We start from the raw sequence: 23,546 nt of genomic DNA, 5'->3' as shown, positions 1-23,546 counted from the left end.
GACAAACTAAACACGACTTGCTTCCTTTCAAAGCAGTCTGGGAAGGAGAACATTGCAAATGCTGCTATTAATTGTAGCCCCTAATTTCAAAGCTTCAGAAAAGACAACTACTAACCTCTAACCACAGAATATATCCTAGGACGCATTAAAAACCATGGTAGAAGCAGAGAAAATAACGAATTTATAGAAGATGTTACAGAAACGTCTGTGCAAAAACAAATCCGCACTCATGATGAAAGGGCATTTAACTTGTTCAACCCAAACGACATTGACCAACTTCAAGGATCAGAGCAACACAAAGGCCACAGACAGTAGAGATCCATCCTAAATCATTGAAGTGTTGTTCCTCAGCCCAGAGGGTCATCTGACGGAACCAGTTACAGGCTAACAAACTGAACTTCTAAACAATCTACTCATCACTGAGAGGGTCCTACCAACAAGCAGATTTCTAAGTGGAGGTTTTGGTCCAGTAAGCAATCAGTTACAACAGGCCTGTTGAATCCGATTGGGCCTGCCTGTCTCAAACCCCTTACAGAGGCCACAAACCAACCTCGAAAAATACTTAGAAATGTAAGCTCCCATTATCCCATGGGATGCCAAAGGAAAAAAAAATCCTGCCTCAGCTGAGCAACACAACGGGGAGTTACTAACAGAACGGAGTTTACCCATTTCAGTGACATAAGAATTGTAACCACTGTATATATTCCAGAAAGGAGTCAAGCAAGACACTGTACAATTGTGGGCTGGGGGTGAAGCTATCTTCCAGGCATTGGACAAAGAAGTAAAAAGTTAACGTCCACCATCTCAAAAGTGAAACTAGCCCTCTAACAAATTTCTCCAGAGATGGTTTTCTCTGCCACGGAATATTTCTTGTGGGATTCATAAGTATGCTATAATTTTGTATGTCCTTATGAACTTTTCACCCTTCATTGCCACCTCAAATAAGTGTCTTGGCAGCGGCATCGTACAAATGTTCAGAACAAGATGGTGAAAACTACTCTTGACCATATACATTTTTTTCTTTTCAAAGCAATAGTGGCTTTATTGGTTGGTGAAAACTACTCTTGACCATATACATTTTTTTCTTTTCAAAGCAATAGTGGCTTTATTGGTTCAAAGCAATCAGGCACCAGCTGTAATATGTAAGTGATTGGATTGAAGAATGAACCAGTTCAACCTTGGAATATTTTGAGACTTAGAGAGGCATCCTACTACCAACCTATGAACGGAGTAACCTATATTCAATCATTGGAATCAATTGCCTAAAGAAAGTTATCTATCTTTGTTTTACAGCATTCTGTCCCCAATTCATATGTTTCATCAGCCACAGATTTTTCTGTTATCAAAACATTTCGACATGCACATCAAATGCCATGTACCAAAAGTTCCTGTCTTTTTTTACTGATGTCAAATTGTTATTTGCTCTTTTCTCGCTCACTTTGTGAATAACCTTTTTCACGTTTGCATTTTAAAATTTTATTTCTTGCAGAGTGCTGCTAAATGCGAATACATTGTCAAATATCATATTTCATCCAGTTCTGTGTACAGCATGCTAATACACTTGGTTTGAGTGTGCTTTATAAGGAAGTAAAAATAAATAACTAGATAAAGAAGACTGTCTAAGGAATACAGAACGGACTCAAGACCTAGCTAATCAGTTTCATGCATACTCACAAGTCAACTAGTAAAATGTGTTTCCATGTGCTATAAAATTAAAATGTTGCAATTCAAATATGCAGCCTAGTTATTATATGGTCACAATTCGAGCAAGTGTATACCCTGGAGTAAATGTTCTCATTCTATTAACCCTGTGGCTCATTTTCTTCTCCTAGTCTCGTACACAGCTTTCAGGTTGGCAATTTTTGATACCCAAGAGAGATGTATTTCCTCCCCTTTAGATCACACAAGGAATATTCACCAAATAAATACGCTAAACATCAAGTAATGTTCTATGACTCATTCAGTTCCTATCTCAAGGCTTGATCGCCATGGCTGTAAATGCAGCACCCTCCATCTCCAACAGTTTCTTGAAGGCATTACACTCTGTAAGAAAGGTTATGATATCTAGTCTGAGTGAAAATACAACTGGATTAATATTCCAGACTTTGTGGATAAACCACAAAAATAGATCAACTGGAAGAGGAGGGTGCTGTAGATACATTCAGCAACAGAGGTGTTGTTGACTCTTGCAACATATTCAAGAATGAATACAAGACGTTACAACACAAACAATTACAATGCAGGCCCTTACAACGCACATGGTTTTACATCGCAACTACCATTACATTGCATGATTTTACAACGCATGCCATTACAACACATTTTTAGAAACTACCATTACAATGGATGCCATTACAACACATAATACTTTTAAGGCAACGGTGGGGTAAGTGTTGGATAGTGTAGGGGTAAAAATCACTATTCCCATGTACCCCAAAACCCATATCCACCCTAAAACTAAAAAATCTCCATTTCTTGTCTTATAATGCGTTGTAGTGGCATGCGTTGTAGTGGCATGCGTTGTAGTGGCATGCGCTGTAGTGGCATTTGCGTTGTAATGGCATTTGCGTGGCAAAGGTAATGCGTTGTAATGACTGCGTTGCAGTGGTTGTTTCCCTTCAAGAATTTGCTTGGACTACCCTAATAGATCATATCATAAATAAAATGCATACATTTTCTTATGTAAGAATTTAGATCTCCCTCATCTCCAAATTGATGCATACTGCATTGTGCTGTATTCCTATTATCTCAATACTCTGTTGATTTAATTTGGCAATAGTATACCTGAAGGTTGGAAAAAAAAATCGAACATTTCACTCAATCATGTCTCAACCTGGTCTGTAACTCAAAACACAGAAAAATGGTGTATCAATCAATCAAGATTTTTAAAGCACAACAAGTCAGCGGTGAGGGTCTCAAGACCCTCAAGTAAGACGACAATGTACAACTTCTCAATAAAGAAGTGTTTCCGAACTGCCATTGGCTGGTGTCTCTCATGGTGAACCTACTATGCCCTTTACCGCGGGGCAGATGATGGCCTGGACAGATGCAGGGCTTGTTACAGTGGATGATTGCTATCACCAGGGTGCCATGTTACCACTGTATGAACTGACAGAACAATACGGCCTGCCCCCTGGACAGTTCCTTACCTATGAAGTGCTGATAAGGACATTCAGGGACCTGTGGGCGGGGGACAGAGAGGAGCCAGAAGCGCCCACAGCCCTACAGACATTGGATACATTAGGACTGACTAGACATCTAGTAACATGGCTATACAAGTCCCTTGCAACAGTGGTACGCTGCCCGCTACTGCTAAGTAGGACAAGATCCTGGAAAGGGAGCTCATGGACCCAGAATGGAGGACAATCCTAGCCTCCATGTGGAAAATCTCTAGGAATAGGAGATTAAAATATATACAATTTAACGATATCCATATGACGCACATGACAGCGCAAAGGCTCCAGGTGGTATATGAAGGTGAACCTCGCTCGTGCCCCAAATGTGGTCACCTAGATGCTGATTTCATACACATGCTATGGCATTGTCCTTGCCTCAGGCCCTACTGCGAAGGCATAGTTGAAGCCTTAAAGACGACATTTGGGCGATCTCCTGCCTGCACTTTGGAGGCATGTGTTTTGGGGTTGTTCCCAAGATTGGCACAGAGTAAGGTCAGCATGAGGATCATATATCTGGCCGTGGTGCTGGCTAAGAGGTGAATAGCCATGACTTGGAAGTCAGCCAAGCGTCCTGGAGTGCAGACCTGGAGGGAGGATGTCAAAAGATGGGCGAAAGCTGAGGAAAGGGCACTGACCTGAGAGGAGGCATTTTTCCCAATTTCAGCCTTATGACAGAAGTACTGATAACATGGGACCACCTGGAGATTGACAGGGAGGAAGAATCCACAGACAGCCCACAGACAACGACGATAGGTCGGGGGACGAATGAACCACCATACCTAGAGGCCAAACAGAGGGGGAGACCTCGAAGTAATAGGAGACTCTCACATTCCTGAGTAGGGTGACAGCAGAGAGATTAACCCCTCCCATGCTGGTGACGAACCCCAGCCGTCACGCCCCGCGGTGGGCGTGTGGTGATGATGGCTGGGGTTCGTCACGGCCCCGCCCTGTTCGTTTGTTTACAGCACGGCAGAAAAATCACGGCCGCAGCGTAGGGGTTAAGGGACTCCCACACACCACATACCATGCGGTCGGTGCACATTAACCAGATAGCACTGATCATCCCCGAAGATTTTAGAAGACCCTCCCACCCAAGGGTTCCCAGCCAAAGGGCGTATGCCCTAGCCGCTTGGGGACCCCCACACCTAGACACTGAAAATGTGATGATTAAAAGCTGGCTGATCGTTTCCTATGCTCGCAACCATCTTTGTTTTTGTGTTTTTTTTTTCTTTCTACGGGCACTCACATAGTTCATCATAGCTTTTGGCAAAGTTTCTTATTATACAGATGGCACCCTAATCTTCTCTACACAAACACCAGTGGCATAGACACGACGCCCGCATGTCCCTCCTTTGTACAAGTAAGGGGATGCTCTCACATAATATGCGTGGTGGGTTACTATATTAATTGGACCTGTCGTATTAACAAATGTAAATGCTGTAGCAGTAAGATCTATGTTTTCTCCTATGTTTCGATTTGTAAACTACTGAGATGACATGCAATACCATACAATGCCAATAAAAATATCTACTAAAAAAAAGAAGTGTTTCAGATACTATCAATTTATAAGCTTCAAGTGTTCAGTCTAAAAAGACACAAACCATGTGACATGCATATCTTGATTTTAGTAATGATATAGTTTAACAACAATCACTATATCTTGCAGTGACGATCAGCCATGGTTCCTTCAGAGCTATGGGTTAATAACGGCATCAATACAGGGGGCTGTTTTTGAGAAAGAGTCTACAAAGTGGACCAGTGTTAAAACATACACAAATAAACAGAGATTCATGTTTAGCCTATTCTAGGATCCAGTTTCTTCTAGAACTCATTTTGATGCGCCTTTTTCTGGGATATTCTTCCTTGAAGAAGGCAATGTTCCTAACTCGTTTTGGTATCATGGTGCTCAACTCTTTCAATATGCAGCTAGAAATAAAAGACTGAGTAGGGGCCTACATCTAATGATTAAAGAGTGTGAAGGAAAAGTTAAAACTTATACCAAGCACATCACCACATGTTGCACTGGGTGGAGTCATGGCCTAACATTGAGATTGCAATTGAAGCAACAGATATGTAGTTTAAGTCCACCACTGCTTCTCTGAACAAGTTGTCTAACACTACAATTCGTGCCCTAAGGTAACTATAACTTGCACCAGGCCAGGCACAGTTTTCTCATCAATTTCATTGAAAATGTTGTAGTGATATTATCAATGATGTCAAACAAGATTTCAAGAGTGATGTAATATGTACCGTAATTAGCAGTGCATGACCAAGTTATAGTTACTTAAGATAACTATAACTGAGGAATACCTGTGGTTTTTAGAGTTTAAAACGTTACGTTGTTAATAAACATTTCACCTAACTATATTGTTATATAAAAGTTGTTTTTTTTAACGTAAAGTACAATTTTATTACCATATGTAAAGCCAACCACCTGTCGTGCACAGCTTTTGGACATTCCGTGAGGGTTTGGCCACAGGGCCTGACCTGCGGCAAACCCCTGGCAGGCAGCCAACCCGACATTGCGCACTACGTTTCGGAGTGTGCTGCGGGGGAGGTGGCCTATTCCCACAGGCAGCCAAACCTCTCCCTACCCCCCTCGATTTACACCCGATATATTGTATTGTAATTGCATTTATATAGCGCTTACTACCCCTGACGAGGGGTCGAAGCGCTTTTTCGGCGGGTAGCACGCTACTCCGGGACCCACAGAGGATTAGTGTTGAACTAGTATAGTGAAACATGCAAGTACATTTTAAGTGGTGGATAGGTTAGTCAGTTATTTGGATTTGGAATGATAGCAGAAGGATGGAGTAGGACAAAGGTTTGTATTTATTTATCGCTCGCTTGTTGACGCATGCTATTCAGGGAGCCTATAAAGGATTAGTGGTGAATTAATATGGTGAAATATATATAACACCCTATATAAATAAAGGAGATCTATCATCTTTATCCAAAGATTACCAAAAAGATCAAATCAAAATTGTAATCATGAGTTAAAAAATATTGAATAAAGTTTTATTGTACTACATATCTGTGACTCTCTTCTTTTACATAGTTTTGATTACTACATTATTACATTTTGGTAGTGGAATAATGTGAAAGTAAATAGTCAGAGATATATTATTTTTTCTTTAAGAAAAAATAAAACAAATATACCTCCTTTCTACCTTTTAACATTTTACACAATAAAAATGCAGTGGCAAATACAACCACATAAACGGCTTGTATTTTATGTGCTTTATCTTGAATACACAAAATTCAACCGGTCCCTAGGTGGCACAGCAATCCCAGCTGTAGAGCAAAAGCTCCAGTCTGGGAAATGCTTTAGAAATATAAGTTAAGTTCTTCTGAGATCATGGTTTGAATGACACAGGAGACATATTTTTTTCTAGTGTTGCTGGGGCAGCTGCAGATCTCCCTACAGACCCCCCTCCCCCAAATTGGAAATAATGTTTGGGACACCCACCCACTACATTTCTCTTTTCTTTTTAATGGGCCACAGGGGGAGCCCCAGAGCCCCGTTGGCTTCCTGCAAGCGGCCCTATCAGTGCCACCCGGGACACTTTTTAAATAAAGGGCCATGGGGAGGGGGAAACACCAGGCCATATTGGCTCCCTGAAAGCGACCGCATTTGATGGGGGCATGCAGGAGCCGGCATTTTGTATGTTTTTTGTCTAAAATGTGTCCCAGTGCACACCTGGGGCACCCCCAAGCTAACTCCTTGTTGAGGACTAAGGAGGGAGCCCAGGGCCGCCGCAGAGCTGGAAGGACTTGGAAACCCCAATACCCTTTATCAAATTATGAGCCCTGGGGTCTCTTAGGGAGAGGGGCCATGCTAATTTAATTTAAATAAATGCCACATCTCCAACCCCCAGGCACTATATTGCCGTTTCTAAAAATAAAAAAAACTGAGGAGGATGGGGGGGGGGGGGGGGTTCAGACACTTTTTTTTAACTCCTTTAATTTTAGGCCCAAAAAAAAACAACAAAAACATTTTTTACCCCAAACAAGGGTCTCCCTGTACCCTAGCACCAGGTCTAGAGGGCCAGGGTATCTGTACACAGCCTACTTATATCTTTTTTTTCTTCTTAGGGCTCATGACAGAGTCCTGAGTCCTAAGTTGGCTGCAACCACTGGTTAAGGTGGCAGCATCCAATCAGATCTCAGGATGAGATCTGTCAGCTCCTTGAGCCCTTCATGGCCTGATAAACACAATTTATTTAACTTTACATTTTTCAAAACTACTGAACACATTTACACCAAACCATAAAAAGGACTGTTTCTGGACCAAGATCTAGCTTTCTTCCAAATTTGGTGTAAATTGTTTCAGCAGTTTGGGCTTTAGCTGAGTCAATAGTTCATATAGGAAAATGAATGAGGAAAACACGTTTGCGAACCCCCGTTTTTCTTGGCCCCGCTTAACGGAGCATCCTGAAATTTTACACAAACTAGTCGAAATGTAGCACTTGTTTGGAAAGTTTCGTGGAGATTCGTCAGACCGCGCCAAAATTATTAGCAATGAAAAAAGGCATTTCCTATGGAAACACGACCCTAACTGTAACTACCCACTGTGTGTGTGTGTGTGTGTATATATATATATATATTCAATCGAACATACCAAAGTCCACACGATCCTGGGACAGTATGAGGCACAAACTCTGATTGCGTGTTATTCAAAATTATTTAATCAGCCAAGATAGCAGCAAAAATCACACTCGACGCGTTTCGGGGCTCCTCCACCTTGGTCACGAGTAGTAAACAGAGTAATAGGATTGTGATACATATACTCAAAGTCACATGGTCTAAGTGAAGAAATAAACAAACAAAATACTAGCGCTTGAAGTCAGCGCTGTAGGGGAAAGTTATAATGGTGCAAGAATCTGAATTATATATTCTCAAATTAACATTATCATGGTCTGTTAATAAACATATTCAATTAACTGATGTCAACCCTATACATGTTTGGGACACTTACATTATTGATTTATATATCAACAAAATAGACTATGATTACAAATGTCTTGACATTTTATATGAATTTGTAATCATAGTCTATTTTGTTTTGCCCACAAGGGTGGAATAGCGTCCTTTTGATTGCCTATATTATAGGAGGTAATCTAGTGTAATGAGAACAATTTAACGCCTACTGGGGCGATTTATGCTTTGTTTTCACTGTCTTCGCATCAGGAGTGTCAAGCAAGCTAAATGCATTCCGTTGAATGATATATAAATCAATAATGTAAGTGTCCCAAACATGTATAGGGTTGACATCAGTTAATTTAATATGTTTATTAACAGACCATGATAATATGTTAATTTGAGAATATATAATTCAGATTCTTGCACCATTATAACTTTCCCCTACAGCGCTGACTTCAAGCGCTAGTATTTTGTATATGTTTATTTCTTCACTTAGACCATGTGACTTTGAGTATATGTATCACAATCCTATTACTCTGTTTACTACTCGTGACCAAGGGGGAGGAGCCCCGAAACGCGTTGAGTGTGATTTTTGCTGCTATCTTGGCTGATTAAATAATTTTGAATAACACGCAATCAGAGTTTGTGCCTCATACTGTCCCAGGATCGTGTGGACTTTGGTATGTTCGATTGAATTGATGGGCTCGCTGCCCGGCACGGACCACTGTTGTTGTGGAGGGGTCCAAGCGAAGTGGAGCGTCACGCTGCACATTTCCTGGAATATATATATATATATATATATATATATATATATATATATATATATATATATATATATATACATACATACATACATACCACAAATTCTTGCAACAATGCTTACAATAGCCGGCACTCCAGGAATGTATTTCACCGATTAGCTTATTGGCTGATGCGTTAGCTGATCAGTGAAATACGTTCCTAGAGTGCTGGCTATTTCTTGTACTCATGGTTGGAAGAATTTGTGAAATAAATTAAGGCGGGTCCTGCTCTCGCCGCCGAGGGAGCACCAGTCCTGCCGGGTGAATGTAGCTAGGAACAGAAGGGAAATTTGTTTGATAGATATATATATAGTAGCACAAAAGCAATGCTATAATTTCATATGCTATAAGTCATGCAATATGCAAGGGGATTACAAGTGCATGAGGAAGGGGCGAGTTATAGTTAATGTAGTGAAGCGAGTGAGGTGACAAGACAGTGAACAGCAGCGCATGACTTGTACTAAATTCAAGGTGGTGCGTAAATTACAGAATTTAAGTTATAACTTTTGAATATCTAATGTTTGTCTAGCTTAGATTGGGTTTGTAAATAACTAATAAAGTTTTCCTAACTATAACTTACCTTCATCCTTCAGTTTTTTCTTTGAATTTGAAAGGTTTTTATTTTTTAACAAAAATGTGTTTCAAATTGTAGAGTCGATTGCAATTCATTTGTGACTAGAGTACAGTGTCGAAGAGAATAGTGAAGGACAGTATTGTACAGTCTAGTGTCATGGAGCCTAGTGTTGAAGTGTGAAAAAGAATGGAGCAGCTTTGCATATACTGGAGTAAAGTGTTAGAGGGGAGTGGCGTGGCGTGTTGTATAGTGAATTGAGGAATCGTAGAGTGGAGTGGCATGTTGCGCTGTGGCATTTCATACAATACAGCTGAGTGTCGTACAATGGAGTGTAGCCAACTGCAGTGTCTCCGAGTGTCGTACAGTGACATGGAATGGTGAAATGTTGTACAATTTAGTGGCAGAGTGGAGTACAGTTCAGTAAAGTGTTGTACAGTTCAGAGTTGTGGAGTGTTGTCCAGTAGAGTGGCCATTAGCATCCTACAGTGTAGTGCAGTACAGTGAAGCGTTGTAGAGTGGTGTGAAAGATAGTGGACAGTTTTGCAAAGTGTAGGAGAGTCTCGTGCTGGGTCATATGGAGGACTGGCATGTCGTAGAGAGAGGTGGAGGGACGTATGCTAGAGTGTCATACACAGGTGCAGAGTGGAGGGGTATACAGTGGAGTAAAGTGTCATTTAGTGGCATGGAGTGTAGTAGAGTATAGAGTTGCATAGAGTGCAGTAGGGTGTTGCGCAGTGGACCAGCATAGAGTGGAGTGATGAACAGTGTCGTAGAGTGGGCTAAAGTATCAGACTGGAGGGGAGTTCGGTGGAGTCATATAGGATACAGTGTAGTAAACTGTAATACAAGGGATTGTTATGTTGTACAGTAGAGTGGCATGGAGTAGAGTGGCCTGGCGAAATATATACAGTGTAGTAAAGTGTGAGAGTGGATTGCTGTGTGGTACCATGGAGTGGAGTGGTGTGGTGTATCCTAAAGTGTTGAAAAGTTCTGTACAGTAAAGTGGCATAGAGTGGAGTAGAGTGTTGTGGCGTACAGTGTCAGAGTGTGGTAGAGTGTAGTAGGTTAGAGTATTGGGGAGTGCTGTAGAGTTGAGTGACACAGAGTCACAGAGTGGAGTGACGCACACTTGAGTAGTGCATAGAGTGGAGTAGGGTGTCAGAGTGCAGTGAAATAAAGTGTTTTGGAGTGGCATAGTTATGTGGGGTCTCTTAAGAGTCGTAGAGCGGCACAGAGTTCAGTAGAGTGTCGAACAGTGGCATAGAGTGGAGTAAATTGCTGCACAGTGTAGGGGCATACAGAGTTGTACAAAGCATAGACTGTAGTGGAATGCTATAAAGTGCATTTTTATAGAGTAGGGTGTCGCAGAGTGGAGCTGCAAACATTGGACTGACGTACAGTGGCGTAGAGTGGAGGAAACGGTCCTACAGGATTGGCATAGCATAGAATGGACTAAAGTGTCAGATAGTGGAGCGGTGTCTCGTTTAGTACAGTGGAGTACAGTATAGTGATGTAGCATACAGTATAGTAAAGTGTTATAGAGTGGAATGGCATGCCATGTCAGAGCGTGGGAAAAGCTGTTGTGGAATGGCATAGAGTGAACTAGAGTGTTGTAGAGAGGAGTGAGGTATAGAAGAGTGTGGTACAGTGGAGTGGCATACAGTGTTGTAGAGTCGAGTGGCATACAATGCCATTGCGTGGCATAGAGTAGTGGAGTAGAGCTGAGTAGTGTGTTTAGAGTAGAGTGGAGTAAATTCTATTGGAGTGTCATAGAGGGAGTTGCATAGAGTGTCGTACAGTGGAGTACAGTCTGGCATCAAGTGCACTATAGTGCTGGATAGTGACAGACTGGAGTTCAGTGTTGTACAGCGGAGTAGTGTAGAGAAGTAGAGTGGAGGGTCACAGTGTTGCACAGTGGAGTAGAGGGTTGTAGAGCTGAGTAGACATAAGAGGCATAGACTGGAGGGGCGTAGAGTGCAGTGTTGTACAGCATAGGTTTCTAGACTATCATGAGATACAATGTCATTGTGTAGCGTGTTGTGGAGTGGTGTGGTGTGGTGTAGGGTGGAGTGGAGTGTTGTACAGTGGAATAGCGTATAGTGGCGGGGCAGTTGAGGGGCGTAAACTGTTGTGGCGTACAGTGAAGTGGCATATAGTGGAATGGCGGAGAGTCACATACAGTGGAGTTGCATGTAGTAGAAGAGCAGAGTGGTATACCGTACAGTGAAGTGATGTATAGTGGAGTGTCCTAGACCGAAGCGGCATTGGGTGGAATAGCATACAGTGGACTGGGGTACAGTGGATTCAAGCCTAAATCCATCTTTTTCCCTACATGTCTGTAATTAGAGCTAGATGTTTTTGAGAGAGGTGTAATCAAAGACTTGAAAAAATTTCATTGATTACTCAAATGATTAGTTTGCATTTAATTTGTGTATGGTATTAATTTTGTGGAATGAATTATAATAATTCCTGACTTACTGTTCCAATAAAGGTATATATTGTAACATCTGCATTATGGAGTTTAAAAACATATATTGTGTTTTAATATTGCACGTTTCAAAATGGCTGCACTTACAAAAGTGATTGTCAGACCATGCTACAGTCCGTTTGTCTGTGTTAGCTGTACTGATGGTAATTATAAGCACCTAGGAAATGGCTTATCCACAGACCCTTGAGTAAGGCTGTGGCCGAAACGAGTCAGGGGCAGCCGAGATCACAAAAAAATCACCTTTGCTGCAAAATCATTAGTGTACACAGATTTTTCGTTTGCATGGTTAACAAATACGTTTTGGAGATATATATTACCCAGTGATGATTACCACTGGTATTTATAGTTAGGATTGTTGGCGTAGCATGACAAATCTCTACAAAACTTTCATAAAAAGTGCTCTCTTTTTCCTAGTTTGGGCAGGGAATTTTTCGAGGTGATCCATCAACCAGGGGTCGAGAAAAAAGGAAGGTACGAAAATGCGTTTCCCTCATTTATTTTCCAATAGGATCTTTAGGCACAGCTACAGCCTAAGCCGCTGAATTGATTTATTTAGTTATATAGCTCAACATTCATCCTGATGGATATCACGGCGCTTAGGAGAGCACAATCTCGGTGGGAGTGAAGTAATGTGAAAAGGTCTCTAAGTCACTGATCAAACCCTTGGGTACAGATGGGTTTTCAGCTTCTTCCTAAATACCAGGTAGTCATTGGTAAGACGGAGTTCTTGCGGTAATTTATTCCAGTGAGTTGGTGCTAGATGGGAGAAGAAGCGACCCCCTGCCCTGGTTTTCTTGATGCGTTTGATTTTTGAAAATGCCTGATAGCACAACCTCAGGTTCCGTGTGGGGGCATAGAATTCAACTCTGTCTTCCAGAATTCTGGGGCAAGACGGTGTAGAACTTTGTATGCATGGCAAAGCAGCTTAAATCTAGCTCTTTGACGCACAGGCAGATAGTGGAGCTCCCGCATGCATTCTGAAGCCGGGCTGTACTTGCTCTTGTTGCACACCAGCTTGGCAGCCGCCTTCCTGGACCACCTGCAGACAAGCGAAGAGGTAGTCTGCCTTGCCCACATAGAGTGCATTTCCGTAATCCAATTTATTTATAAGCAAGGCCTGAATGATTGTTTTCCTACACTCAAGGGGGATCCATTAAAAAAGTATTTTTAGAAGTTTTTAGTGTTGCAAAGCTTTTGCCGCTCAGTGCACGGACATGGTCTTGCATGGTTAGTGTATTATCAATGTGAATGTCTACATTTTATGCAACCCGTTTGGGTGCGGGTGCCTTTCCTAGTGATGGGGGCCACCAGGTTCCATCCCAGACTAGGTGTGCTCCTCCAAAGACTAGAAACTATGACTTATTCGCAATCAGCTTCAGACAGTGGTCTGACATTCAGGCTGCCATTTCTGCGAGGCAGTTGTTTAGTCTAATCCTAGTGTCCTCGTGTCTTTCATCAAGGGCGATCAGCAGTTGTGTCAGCTGCATAAGAGCAGATTTACACCAAACGTGTCAGAAAGCTAGATCTAGGTCCAGAAAAAGTGCTTTTTGTGTTTTGATGTAAATCCATTCAGTAGGTTTTTGAGCAATTAATGCTCAAAAACTTTGAATATCTAATGAAGTGGAGGTTCTGCGGATCTCGACAGATCTCAAACTGAGGTCTGATTGGCTGTCATCACCTCAACCAGAAAGTGGTTGCAGCCATCTTAGGACTCGAGACTCAGTTCTGGGTCCAAAGACAAAAACAAAAAAAAAACACAAAGGGAAATCGAAGGAATACCCTGACCCTCTAGGCCCGGTCGTGGGAACCTCACCTGGGGCCAAAAAGTTTTTTAATTTTTTTTATTTTGCGCAAATTCGCAGAGGATCTGCAAATCTGCGGCAATATTACAAAACAAAAAAACAAACACGGTCTCTTTCGCTTTTTTTTTTTTTTAATCCCCCCGGGTGGGCCATGACTCAGGGGAATCAAATGGTTATATTTGGGGGGTGGGGATTGTGTGGCCCCGCTCCCCAGGCCGATTCCCACACCATGGACCCCATCCGCCCGGGCCCAGTGCTATTTTCTGGTGGAGGAGGGCATGCATCCCCCCGCCCCAGGTTATTTTCGGCCCGAGGATGTTACCCTGGCTATATTATAAAGGGGAAGGGGGAAAATACGGCCCCCTTCCCCAGGCCGATTTCAGACCCTAGGTACCCCATCACAAGGAGCCCCATCCACCTAATTTCAGCACCGGGCCCTGCGGTATGGAGTCTCGAAGACAGAAATTGGCTTGGGAGGGGGAAGCGTGCCCCCTCCCCAAATATTAATCCTGATGGAGTTCCCGGGGACAAAATTTGCCTGGAGAGAGCATGTTCCCCCTCTCCTTAGTTTTGATGCCAGAACCCAGGGGAGGAGGTCTCCAGTGCGCCAGAGTTGACCCCGGGAATGTGGCTGCATGCCCCCTCCCCCAATAATGCTAGGCCCTGGGGGAATGGTGTCCCTGAGGCGAAATCAGGCCAGGGAGAGGGGGGGGGGGGGTCACGCTTCCACCGGCTGTGGGATCCCCAGGGCCGAAATCGGCCTGGGAGGGGGAGCGCTTGCCTCCCTCCCCCCTGAAAATACCGGGCCCTTGGAGATGGGGTCCTACTGAAGCCCACCACCCACAGCGTATGGATAAATACCATGTGCAGTGTGGGGTTGGCTGCTTTCGGGGTTTGGCCACAGGACTTGCATATCGTGAGGTTGGCTGAATGTGGGGGGTTGCCGGAGACCGTGGCGGGTTGGATTTACGTATTGTAATTCAATATTACTTTAAGTTTTAAAAAATCCTAGAAATTTACTGGGAAAAAAACATCAACGTTAAATTAACATTATAGTTAAGTGCAATGTTCAGTAACAACGTAATGTTTTAAACTCTAAAAACCACAGAAACTGCCGTTTATAGTCAGAGTTATCGCAAGTAACTATAACTTGTGCCCTGACGTAGATATAACTCCCTCCCTCACCCATGCACTGCTAATTAACTTACATATTACATTACACATGACATCTTCTACCACTTCTTTGTTAATATCACTGCAACATTTGCAGTGAAGTTCTTGATGAGAAAACTGTGCTCAATGTGGGCCCGAGTTAAAGTTACCTTACGGCACAAGCTATAGTTACTTGAGACAACTAACTATAGCTGGTGAATTTCTGCAGGTTTTAAAGTTTAAAACATTATGCTGTTACTGAACATTTCACCCAACTATAACGTTACTTTAACCTTTGTTTTTTTTCAGTGAATATAATATATATATATGAAATATATTGAAAATGGGTGTGCTATGGAGCAGCAGTGAGTGAAAATAGACTTTATTTTGTGATTAAATCGAGCAAATTTGCGGCATCACCCACTGGAGGGTTTTACCAAGTACCACAAGTCCCCGGATTCATTGCTAGGACCCACCTAAGGGTTTCCACCAGGAGGCAAAAACCTAATAAAGGAAATAAATTGAAATTGTGGGGACTGGAAGATGCCAAGGCTTAACCTTTGATAAAGGTCCAAGAGGACCGAAATGCGTCAGGATTGCCGAGGAACGAATAAAATGTATTTACCTTCACTGTTGGGAGTGCGGCTCGTTTCTTCCCGAGAAGGGGAGAGTTGGGATGATATATATATATCACAAAACTCAAGACATTTTAGACAGATGTACCGGCAAAATGGCTGAACTGATTTTTATGAAATTTGGCGAGAATGTAGGTGATGGTGTGGAAACGATCCCTCTTATTCTTAGATGTGAAATGGTTCAGCAGTTGTTTTTTCAGTAATAAAGTACAAAAATGTAGTGATATATTGGTCTGCATTATACTGCGTAGGTTTGTGGTATACCACAGTACTTAGTGATGACAAAATCGAGAAGACACCATTTTATTGGCTAATGCAAGCCTTTATAAAATTGAAAGGCAGCCATATCGTTAGACCATACTTTGGCTATGCTCCAAGTTTCTACGTCTAATATAGGTTCGTACAGGAGGCACTTTACCAAAGTCTCAATAGGTAAGGAAAACTTCTTTGTTTTTATCCACTCCATACCAGTTTACTACACTCTACTGTATGACTCAGTAATCTACTGTAGGGCATTCCAGGTTAAGTCACTCTATGCCGTGCCACTCTACCACACTAAAGTCCACTCCATGGTACTCTACAACACTGTACTCCAGTTAAGACACTCAATGCAACTCCTTTTATACCATTCCATGGCAGTTTACTACACTCTCCTGGATGACGTGTGTGAGTACTTGTATTGGTCTGTGAATGGTTATGTGAGTGGCTGTGTGGGTGTGTGAGTGTGTATATGGGTGTGCATGGGTGGTTGTTTGGATGATGTCATCAGTGAGGGTATGTGAGAGGTCATCAGTTATGTAACTGACCCTGTAATGAGTGATGTAATATGTGAAGTCATAAGCAGTGCATTGCGGGGCACAAGTTATAGTTAGCTCAGGTACCTGTTGAATTTCTCTGGTTTTGTACAAGTAAAATGTTAGCCTAACGAGAACCTCCCTGTCACCTTTGATATATATATATATATATATATATATATATATATATATACACACATACATACATACAGAGGGAACATCCTTGTGTGACTATATATGTTTATATGTTTACACACTACAAACACATATATAGTTACAACAGGATGTTCTGTGTGCGTGTGTATATATACATATAGGTTATGACATTTATAGCTCATTAGGGCAGTCAGGACCTAATGGGGTCTAGACAACAGTGGTAATGTGTGCTTCACAGGAAGAGATATCGTTGGATAGTTCAGACCAGCCAATCTAGAAAACTATGGCAGAAAGACTGATTGAAAAGCACATCTTTTTTGTCTTAGATAAGGATACTAATGATATAAAAACACAAGTCAAATTGTCACATTACTAGTGGACACACCCTGGGACACAAGTATACATAGCTCTTTGGGACACACTAAAGTACAAGCACTTTACCTATGTGGTAATTACCTGGTCAGTGCGATTCTTCCACTTGCTTGAGTAGACCAGTATGTCCAATATGGGACGTGAAGTTCCAGGATAACTGTAAAGTGATTTTTCTTCCTTCTGTTTTGAATTAAGAAGTGAAAGTGCTACTTTAGTTAGCAAGCCAAGAGGATTGGGATTGTTCTGACTGACCGTCCAGGCTGAATATGCTGACGTTTTCAAATCATTTTGAGGAAGTTGTAGTGGTTTCCGTTTTAAGAGATAACACCAGGTGAAACTTGTTGTAGTCTTGAGGCTTGGGAATGAAAGTCGATGCATGTCCCCAGCATTGATCACAGAAATAGACGTCCCAAGCTTTATTTGACCTTGAATATTAACTTGTTTACCCTGGGAAGTGACCACTGTAAGTCGAGACTCCTGGCTACTATTGGAAGATTTTGAATATGACGATTCAGTCTTTCCTGAGGAGGGTTCTGGTGACCTTCTCACTGGAGAACTGGAAGGCAAAGAAGATTTAGCAATTGTCAGCCCTGTTGTTTCTTTGAGAGATTCTGACACTTGGGGTGCTGAATTATCAGATGAATGGTTACTGTTCACAGGCACATTCAGAGAGCAAACTACTTCCTTGCTTTGACCTTGCTGAGTGGCAACTTCTTGATCAAGACTGTCAAGTGGCTCCATGGTGCAAACCTGTCGCACTAGAACAGGTTTCTTTGGCCTGTATGGGTCACTAACTCTCAAACTTAACAAATGCGCTGAGCGAGCCTCACTGGTAAAAGCTGCCCCACTTTCATCCTTCACCCGCTTCTGATTTTTCTCCATGGCAATATCCAAACTATTGGCAGGAGAAAGCATGCGCTTACTTGAGGCAGTTGCTTCTTGCTGTGGAAGAAGTCCGCCAACTGCCACTTTCTCATTGAAGTTCAAGCAGCCTGTCAAATCTGAGTTTTGGCTTGTAGTTTCTGAAAAAATATGTTCATTACTAGGTGGATTATGAGAATATGGCAAACTCCTAGGTGGTACTTCAAGAGATTTTGGCACCAACAAGTTATCTTCAGGTATTGGCGGGGGTGCTTTATTTGCTTTGCACACAATCGACTGATTTACCTGATCCTGGGTAACTAAAATCTCTGGTAATTTTGCAAGAGTAGGACAACCATATGGGTAGAGGTTACTATAATCATGAACAGGCACCACAAAGGAAGCACCCTGTAGCGATGTACTAGAATTGCATGACACTATTTGCTGAGGCACTGGGTAACGGCTTGGCAAACTATCAAACAAGCTTGTTCTATTTACTGAAACACCACTAGGGCCTATACCTTGGCTACTGGAGAAAATGTTGCTGCTTAAGTCTTTTAAAGACTGTTCAGAATGGTAAATGGTATTTTCATACTGTGTTAAAACACGAAGTTGATATTTAGGAGCAAAACAACCTTCCATTTCATTGAGCTGCCTAGATACTGCGCTAATGTCTTGCTCGCCACCCACCACTTGTAGTTTATCAGCAGATGTTGATATGCTGTTATGCAAGGGAGACTGTGAATGTTTGGTCCTGAAACCAGAATGCAATTGTTCAACAGAAGGTAGGCTTGAAGAACTACATGTTTTAACTAATGAATGTGACTCTATTAATGTCTTGATATAGGTTGGTAAATGCAATGAGCTTTCCAGAAGCATTCCTTGAGCTCGACAACTGGATTGTGATTTATGAACTGGCACCATAGATATTTCAGCAGACTTTTGGACTATGCAAGTAGATTTACTCTGAGGCAAGGTGTTTTCCGGAGCAATATTTAATGAGATTTGTCTTACAAAAGGGCCTCGTCTTCTTTCCAATAGAGGCACATGTCCAGTAACCACTGTGCAGAGAGACTTTGGAGTTTGTGTTTCAGAATGCAACATAGAGGCAGACATGCTACCACAGTCAAAGGATTTACTCCTGTAATCTGGAACCTCCATTGATGGTTGTGTGCATGTGATCTGCTCAGAAGCAGCTCGTCTCATTTCTCTAGGAACACCAAGAACATTTGAGCAAGTAGGAAGTGTAAGAAACTCAGATGATTTAGTGGCAACCTCTGCTTTGGAAGAACAGTCAGCTTTAAAAGTGTCTTCCTTGTCAAATGATGCTGAGAAACTGGAAGCACGAGATAAACTGCTATCACGGCTAAGACTTCTTGACAAGGTTGAGTCAAAACTTGATTCACCAGATGAATTTTCAAGATCTGCTAGACGGATCCTTTTTTTCTTTGGCGGGAGTTTTTCTGTTGGCAAGTTTGATAGACTCTCACTACGCTGGGGCCAGTTAAACTTTTCGGTTGTCTCCTGATCATTTGCAGTATTTTCTCGATCTTGATCGGGTTCTTCTGTAACTAGAATCTCTGGGACCTGAATATTATGTTGGCGAACAAGTCTTGATTGTGGCAAAAGCATACTTCTTTCATTAGAGACCACATTTTGCATTTCTTGCACTTCTAAACTAGTCACATCTGATGAAATTAATTTAGGAGTATGGCTAGGACTTTCATTTGAATGCTCATCTACTGAAGTCACTCCAATACTATTTAGCGAATTAGACTTAGCAGTCTTGCTGATGTCAACAAAGGAAACTGGTGAAGCTCTTTCAAAAGAATCCAATTTCTCAAATGAATTTGGTCTGCTCAATGAATTTGTATGTTGAATCACAGAAATTCCAGAGCCTTGCCTTTTCAGTTCAGCTTTTTCTTGCACAACTGAATTTATGTTATCCGGAACTGAAGAACATGTTGGCTCCATGCTCTCTTCGGTTACTCTGGATATTAACTGCAATTGAGAACTTGGCAATGGAATGCTACTATATTGTCCTGTAATGACAACATTATTTTTTGATGAACTGGAACAAGGCCCAGATGTATTTTTACACTGAAGAGTCTTGTTACCTTCCACAGATGTGCTACATTCAATTTGCTGAGGCTCATCGTCATCTCCAACACTTTTGACCTTTCTTCTTTTGCGTATTTGTGGAGGTTGTTCCAAGATTCCAGTCGATCCAGCAACTCGATAATGTAGTACTTGAGGGGCTATGCTGCTTGGTGCCACATTCTGGTCTGGCTCGCGTGCCGAAGGCTTGCTTTTTGGTCCATGCAATTCTGAACAGTAAAACTTCTTATGATTTTCAAAATTTTCCAGTTTTCTATACCTGTTTCTGCAGGTTTCACACTCAAACATTGTCCCTCGCCCTTGATGGGATTTTTTCAGTTTGTCTATACTAGATCCTTGTGCAAAAGACTTACTTCTTGGCAACACGATCTCTGTAGCTACACTACAGCCATGATAGCCTTCATCCACAGACCTTGCTGGACCAAGGCCATGACTGTCATTGGCCAAGTCTTCTACTGCAGTTTGTCGGACCAGAGTACGGGGATGGACAACTTGGTGCAATGGAGTAGCTGGTGCAGACACAAAGACATCATCACACAAGGCACCTATTTTATCATCAAATGACTGACTGCCTCGAAGTGGATGAGGAGGTGGCACTACAGTAGGAGGTATGGCAGAGCAACCTGAGGTGGGCATCGAATTGCTTCTTGTTATTGGTAAACATTCAACAGAGGGAAACTGAGAAGGGACAGAAAGAAAAAACACTTGTTTTGATTTTTCATTTGGTGTGAAAGGAGATTTGGGAATTTCAGAGCCTGAACTAGTTCTTCTGCCCACAGGCTTTAAATCAAACTGGAAAGAATCCTTGAATATGTATGATTTTGGTGAATCTATACTGCCCCGTCTGGAGAGAGATGTTCTTCTGGGCTTCACACTGTCCAGTTGCTTGTCATCCACCACAGCTTCATTATCCGATATGAGCTTTGAAATGCGCTCTTCAAGTGTTTTTGTACCCACTGGGGGCATCATTGTACCGGACAGAACTATTGGCTTCTCACTGCACACCAGTTGTACAACAGAAGCCACAGACGTTTTGGTACGTGAAACAGAAACCAGATTTTTAATAGCATCTTTTTCACAAATTGGTAACACCCTTATGAAGGGAGAAGGAGGACTCATAGTCTGGTCTGCACTTTCAGAGCGTGAAAAATAACCGGAGTCTGTACTCCCTAAACTTCTTGGGCTTAAAAGACATTTCCCCTGCTGGTCAAGGGAACAATCTGTAGCCTGTTGCCTTTGGAGCTGTGCATGACTTGTTACTGAATCACCGACATGTTTTTCAAGAGATTGCAACAATTCCTCTTTTCTGAGAGCTGCCTCATTCAAGGAGGGCATGTGTGTCAAACTAGGCTTGATGGTTGTAGATTTGCAATCCAACTGTCTCTGTACCTGGACATACTCCACAGCAGATTCTGTCTGTTTTGGACTAGTCACCCTAGATGGAGAAACAGGGACAGGATAAACTACTACTTTTGGCAACGTTGCTATCGTGGTCGAGTCTGTGGAGTTTTCCAACAATAAGCGTTCCTCCATTAGATGATCTGGTTGGCTTATCTGAGAGTGACCAGAGCTATGTAGGTCTGAATCAGCTGCCATTTTCACTGCTTGTGAAAACTCCAGTGGCAACAACTGCTGATCATCTTGCCTTTCTTCTGATGTGCATTCGTCATCGCTTTCACCACTTTCATCCAAATCTGAATTAACACATAGAGATTTATCAGAGTCTTGTGAAAAAATTAGGCCCCCAGAATCTGTCTTTAATCCAAGTCTGATAGCATGGGTATGAGATTTCTTGTGCTTATATAGATTGCTTTTTGTCTTAAAGGAAATGTCGCATGTTATACAAGGGTAAGGGCGTTCTCCAGTATGAGATCGAATGTGCTTGAGGAGAACACTTGGCTTTGCACATGCCCGATTGCAATATTCACAAATGTATTTTCCTAGCTTTTTTGATTTGTGGTCTTTCAAAAGCACAGCACACACTTGTTCCCCACTTTGGTTCACAAGTGATGCTACCTGTGCTAAGTTATAAGCAGAACCAACAGTCAGCTGTGCAGAACTGGATGAAATGGTGGATCTATTTTGAGATGAATTTGCTGTCAGCTGACGTGGAGTAAGAGCCTGAGGTATTGCACATATGCTGTGACCCGCCGAAGAACCTATAGGCAAACTGTACATTTGTTTTAGTTTCACGGTTTCCAGCAAACCAGCAGAGCTTGGACAGGAACCAACCCGTTGAAGTCTGTGATCAATCTGAGACAAAAAATGTTCATGATGGTCACGCGTTTGAGAAGTCGGTTGAGCCAGAGCTTCCATACTCCTCCCCGATGTTGATAGCAGACCAATACGAGCAGCACAGGGATAATGATGAGTTCTAGAAACAAGCTCTTTCTGTGACGAGTCATTACTTTGGATATTAAACTGGGGATTATTTAGGCCTGATGGGAAAGAAGAGTATATTTTATTTGGTCTCAGTTTGTCTGCATGTGCACCACAATGATTAAACTTCTGTGTCAGAGTGCTGAGTTCTGGTTCCATAGCTTTTAATAATACATCAAGAGCAGTGTTTGGGCAAGAGGGAGAAGTGCTGCCGTCAGCAAAGCCAATATTGTCCCTTGTTTTATCTGATGAAAGGTCAGAAGCGGACTTGCCCTCTGCTGATATCAATTTATCACCAGAAATGTGGACATTGTGTTCCCCATGACACATTTCCAAAGACTGTTGTGGCAGTGAGTCCTCTCTGGATTGTATGAACACTCCAGGTTTTAAAGGCTCTGCAGTTATCTCATTACTTACACCACCATTATGTTTGGAATATTCTTTGCCCTTTTGCGCAAGGCGACAGTCCTGAACCTTTTTGTGTCCTGAATTAACATTCGGAGAATCAGAAGCTGTAGAGTTCTCGGTTTTATGTCGGAGCTTTTCCTGAGTGCGAGTCCTTAAAGGAGATTTGGGTATCTTTTTCAGTTGATTTTCAGTTACGATTTTTTTCCTTTTGATGCCTTTAATACTGTTCACGACAGCATGCCCACGGGTCTCCGATAATTCTGTAAAAAAGAGAAAAAAACATTAGTAATACTGCTCATTTGTTGAATAATTATTACATTAAAATGATACAGTTCATAAACATCCAGATCAACAAATCATGAAAGGCTTCGTTTAGGTTTAATAGGCATTTTGCTAGCAAATATGAGGAAGTGTATCTGTAAAGTTGAGAAAACAGATGCATCCACAGTGTTGTAAAAGCAAAGTGATCACAAACCTGTGCTTTTGTGGATACTGGCAACAATGTCTGCAAGCTACACTCACTAAAAAATTCAGAAAAGTATACTCTAAAGCTACGCTATTCAATGTCATTCAATTCCACCGATCGTTGCAAGGTTATATCTACTATGTAGAGTATTGCAACGTTGTGCATTATTTGAGGCAGATCTTAGCAATATTCAGTTGTTATTTAGAAATGTATGCTGAGTACTTCTACCTGTGGATTAGCCACGCAAAGTTCTTGCCTTGTCTATTTGTTGCAAGCAGAGTCTGACTTTAGCGGCTCGAACGGTATATGAATGTAATGTTGTCTATGTGGCACGCCTTTGGTGGCATGAGTAGAATTGTGATGGTTTCTTCATTTTTTCACTGTGAGCGTGACGCTAAATGAAGTTTTATTAGGCTAATGAACAGTGAAGTGGACATGTTCT

The 23,546-nt window shown here is 42.0% G+C and overlaps 1 protein-coding gene across 3 annotated transcripts in view; it reads right to left on the bottom strand.

Moving 5' to 3' along the window:
* Window positions 1-23,546, bottom strand: part of HIVEP1 (HIVEP zinc finger 1) — a 530,052-nt gene that overhangs the window by 139,857 nt on the left and 366,649 nt on the right. For all 3 annotated transcript variants that reach the window (XM_078687878.1, XM_078687877.1, XM_078687880.1), the window contains one exon: window positions 16,957-22,898. In XM_078687878.1, the coding sequence (XP_078544004.1) occupies window positions 16,957-22,898 (5,942 nt within the window). The remainder of the gene's footprint in view (window positions 1-16,956; window positions 22,899-23,546) is intronic.

The sequence above is a fragment of the Lissotriton helveticus genome, chromosome 4_1, assembly GCF_964261635.1.
Source record: "Lissotriton helveticus chromosome 4_1, aLisHel1.1, whole genome shotgun sequence".
Lineage (NCBI taxonomy): Eukaryota > Metazoa > Chordata > Amphibia > Caudata > Salamandridae > Lissotriton > Lissotriton helveticus.
Note: the sequence above shows the minus strand (reverse complement) of the source record. Positions and strands in the feature narration are given on the sequence as shown.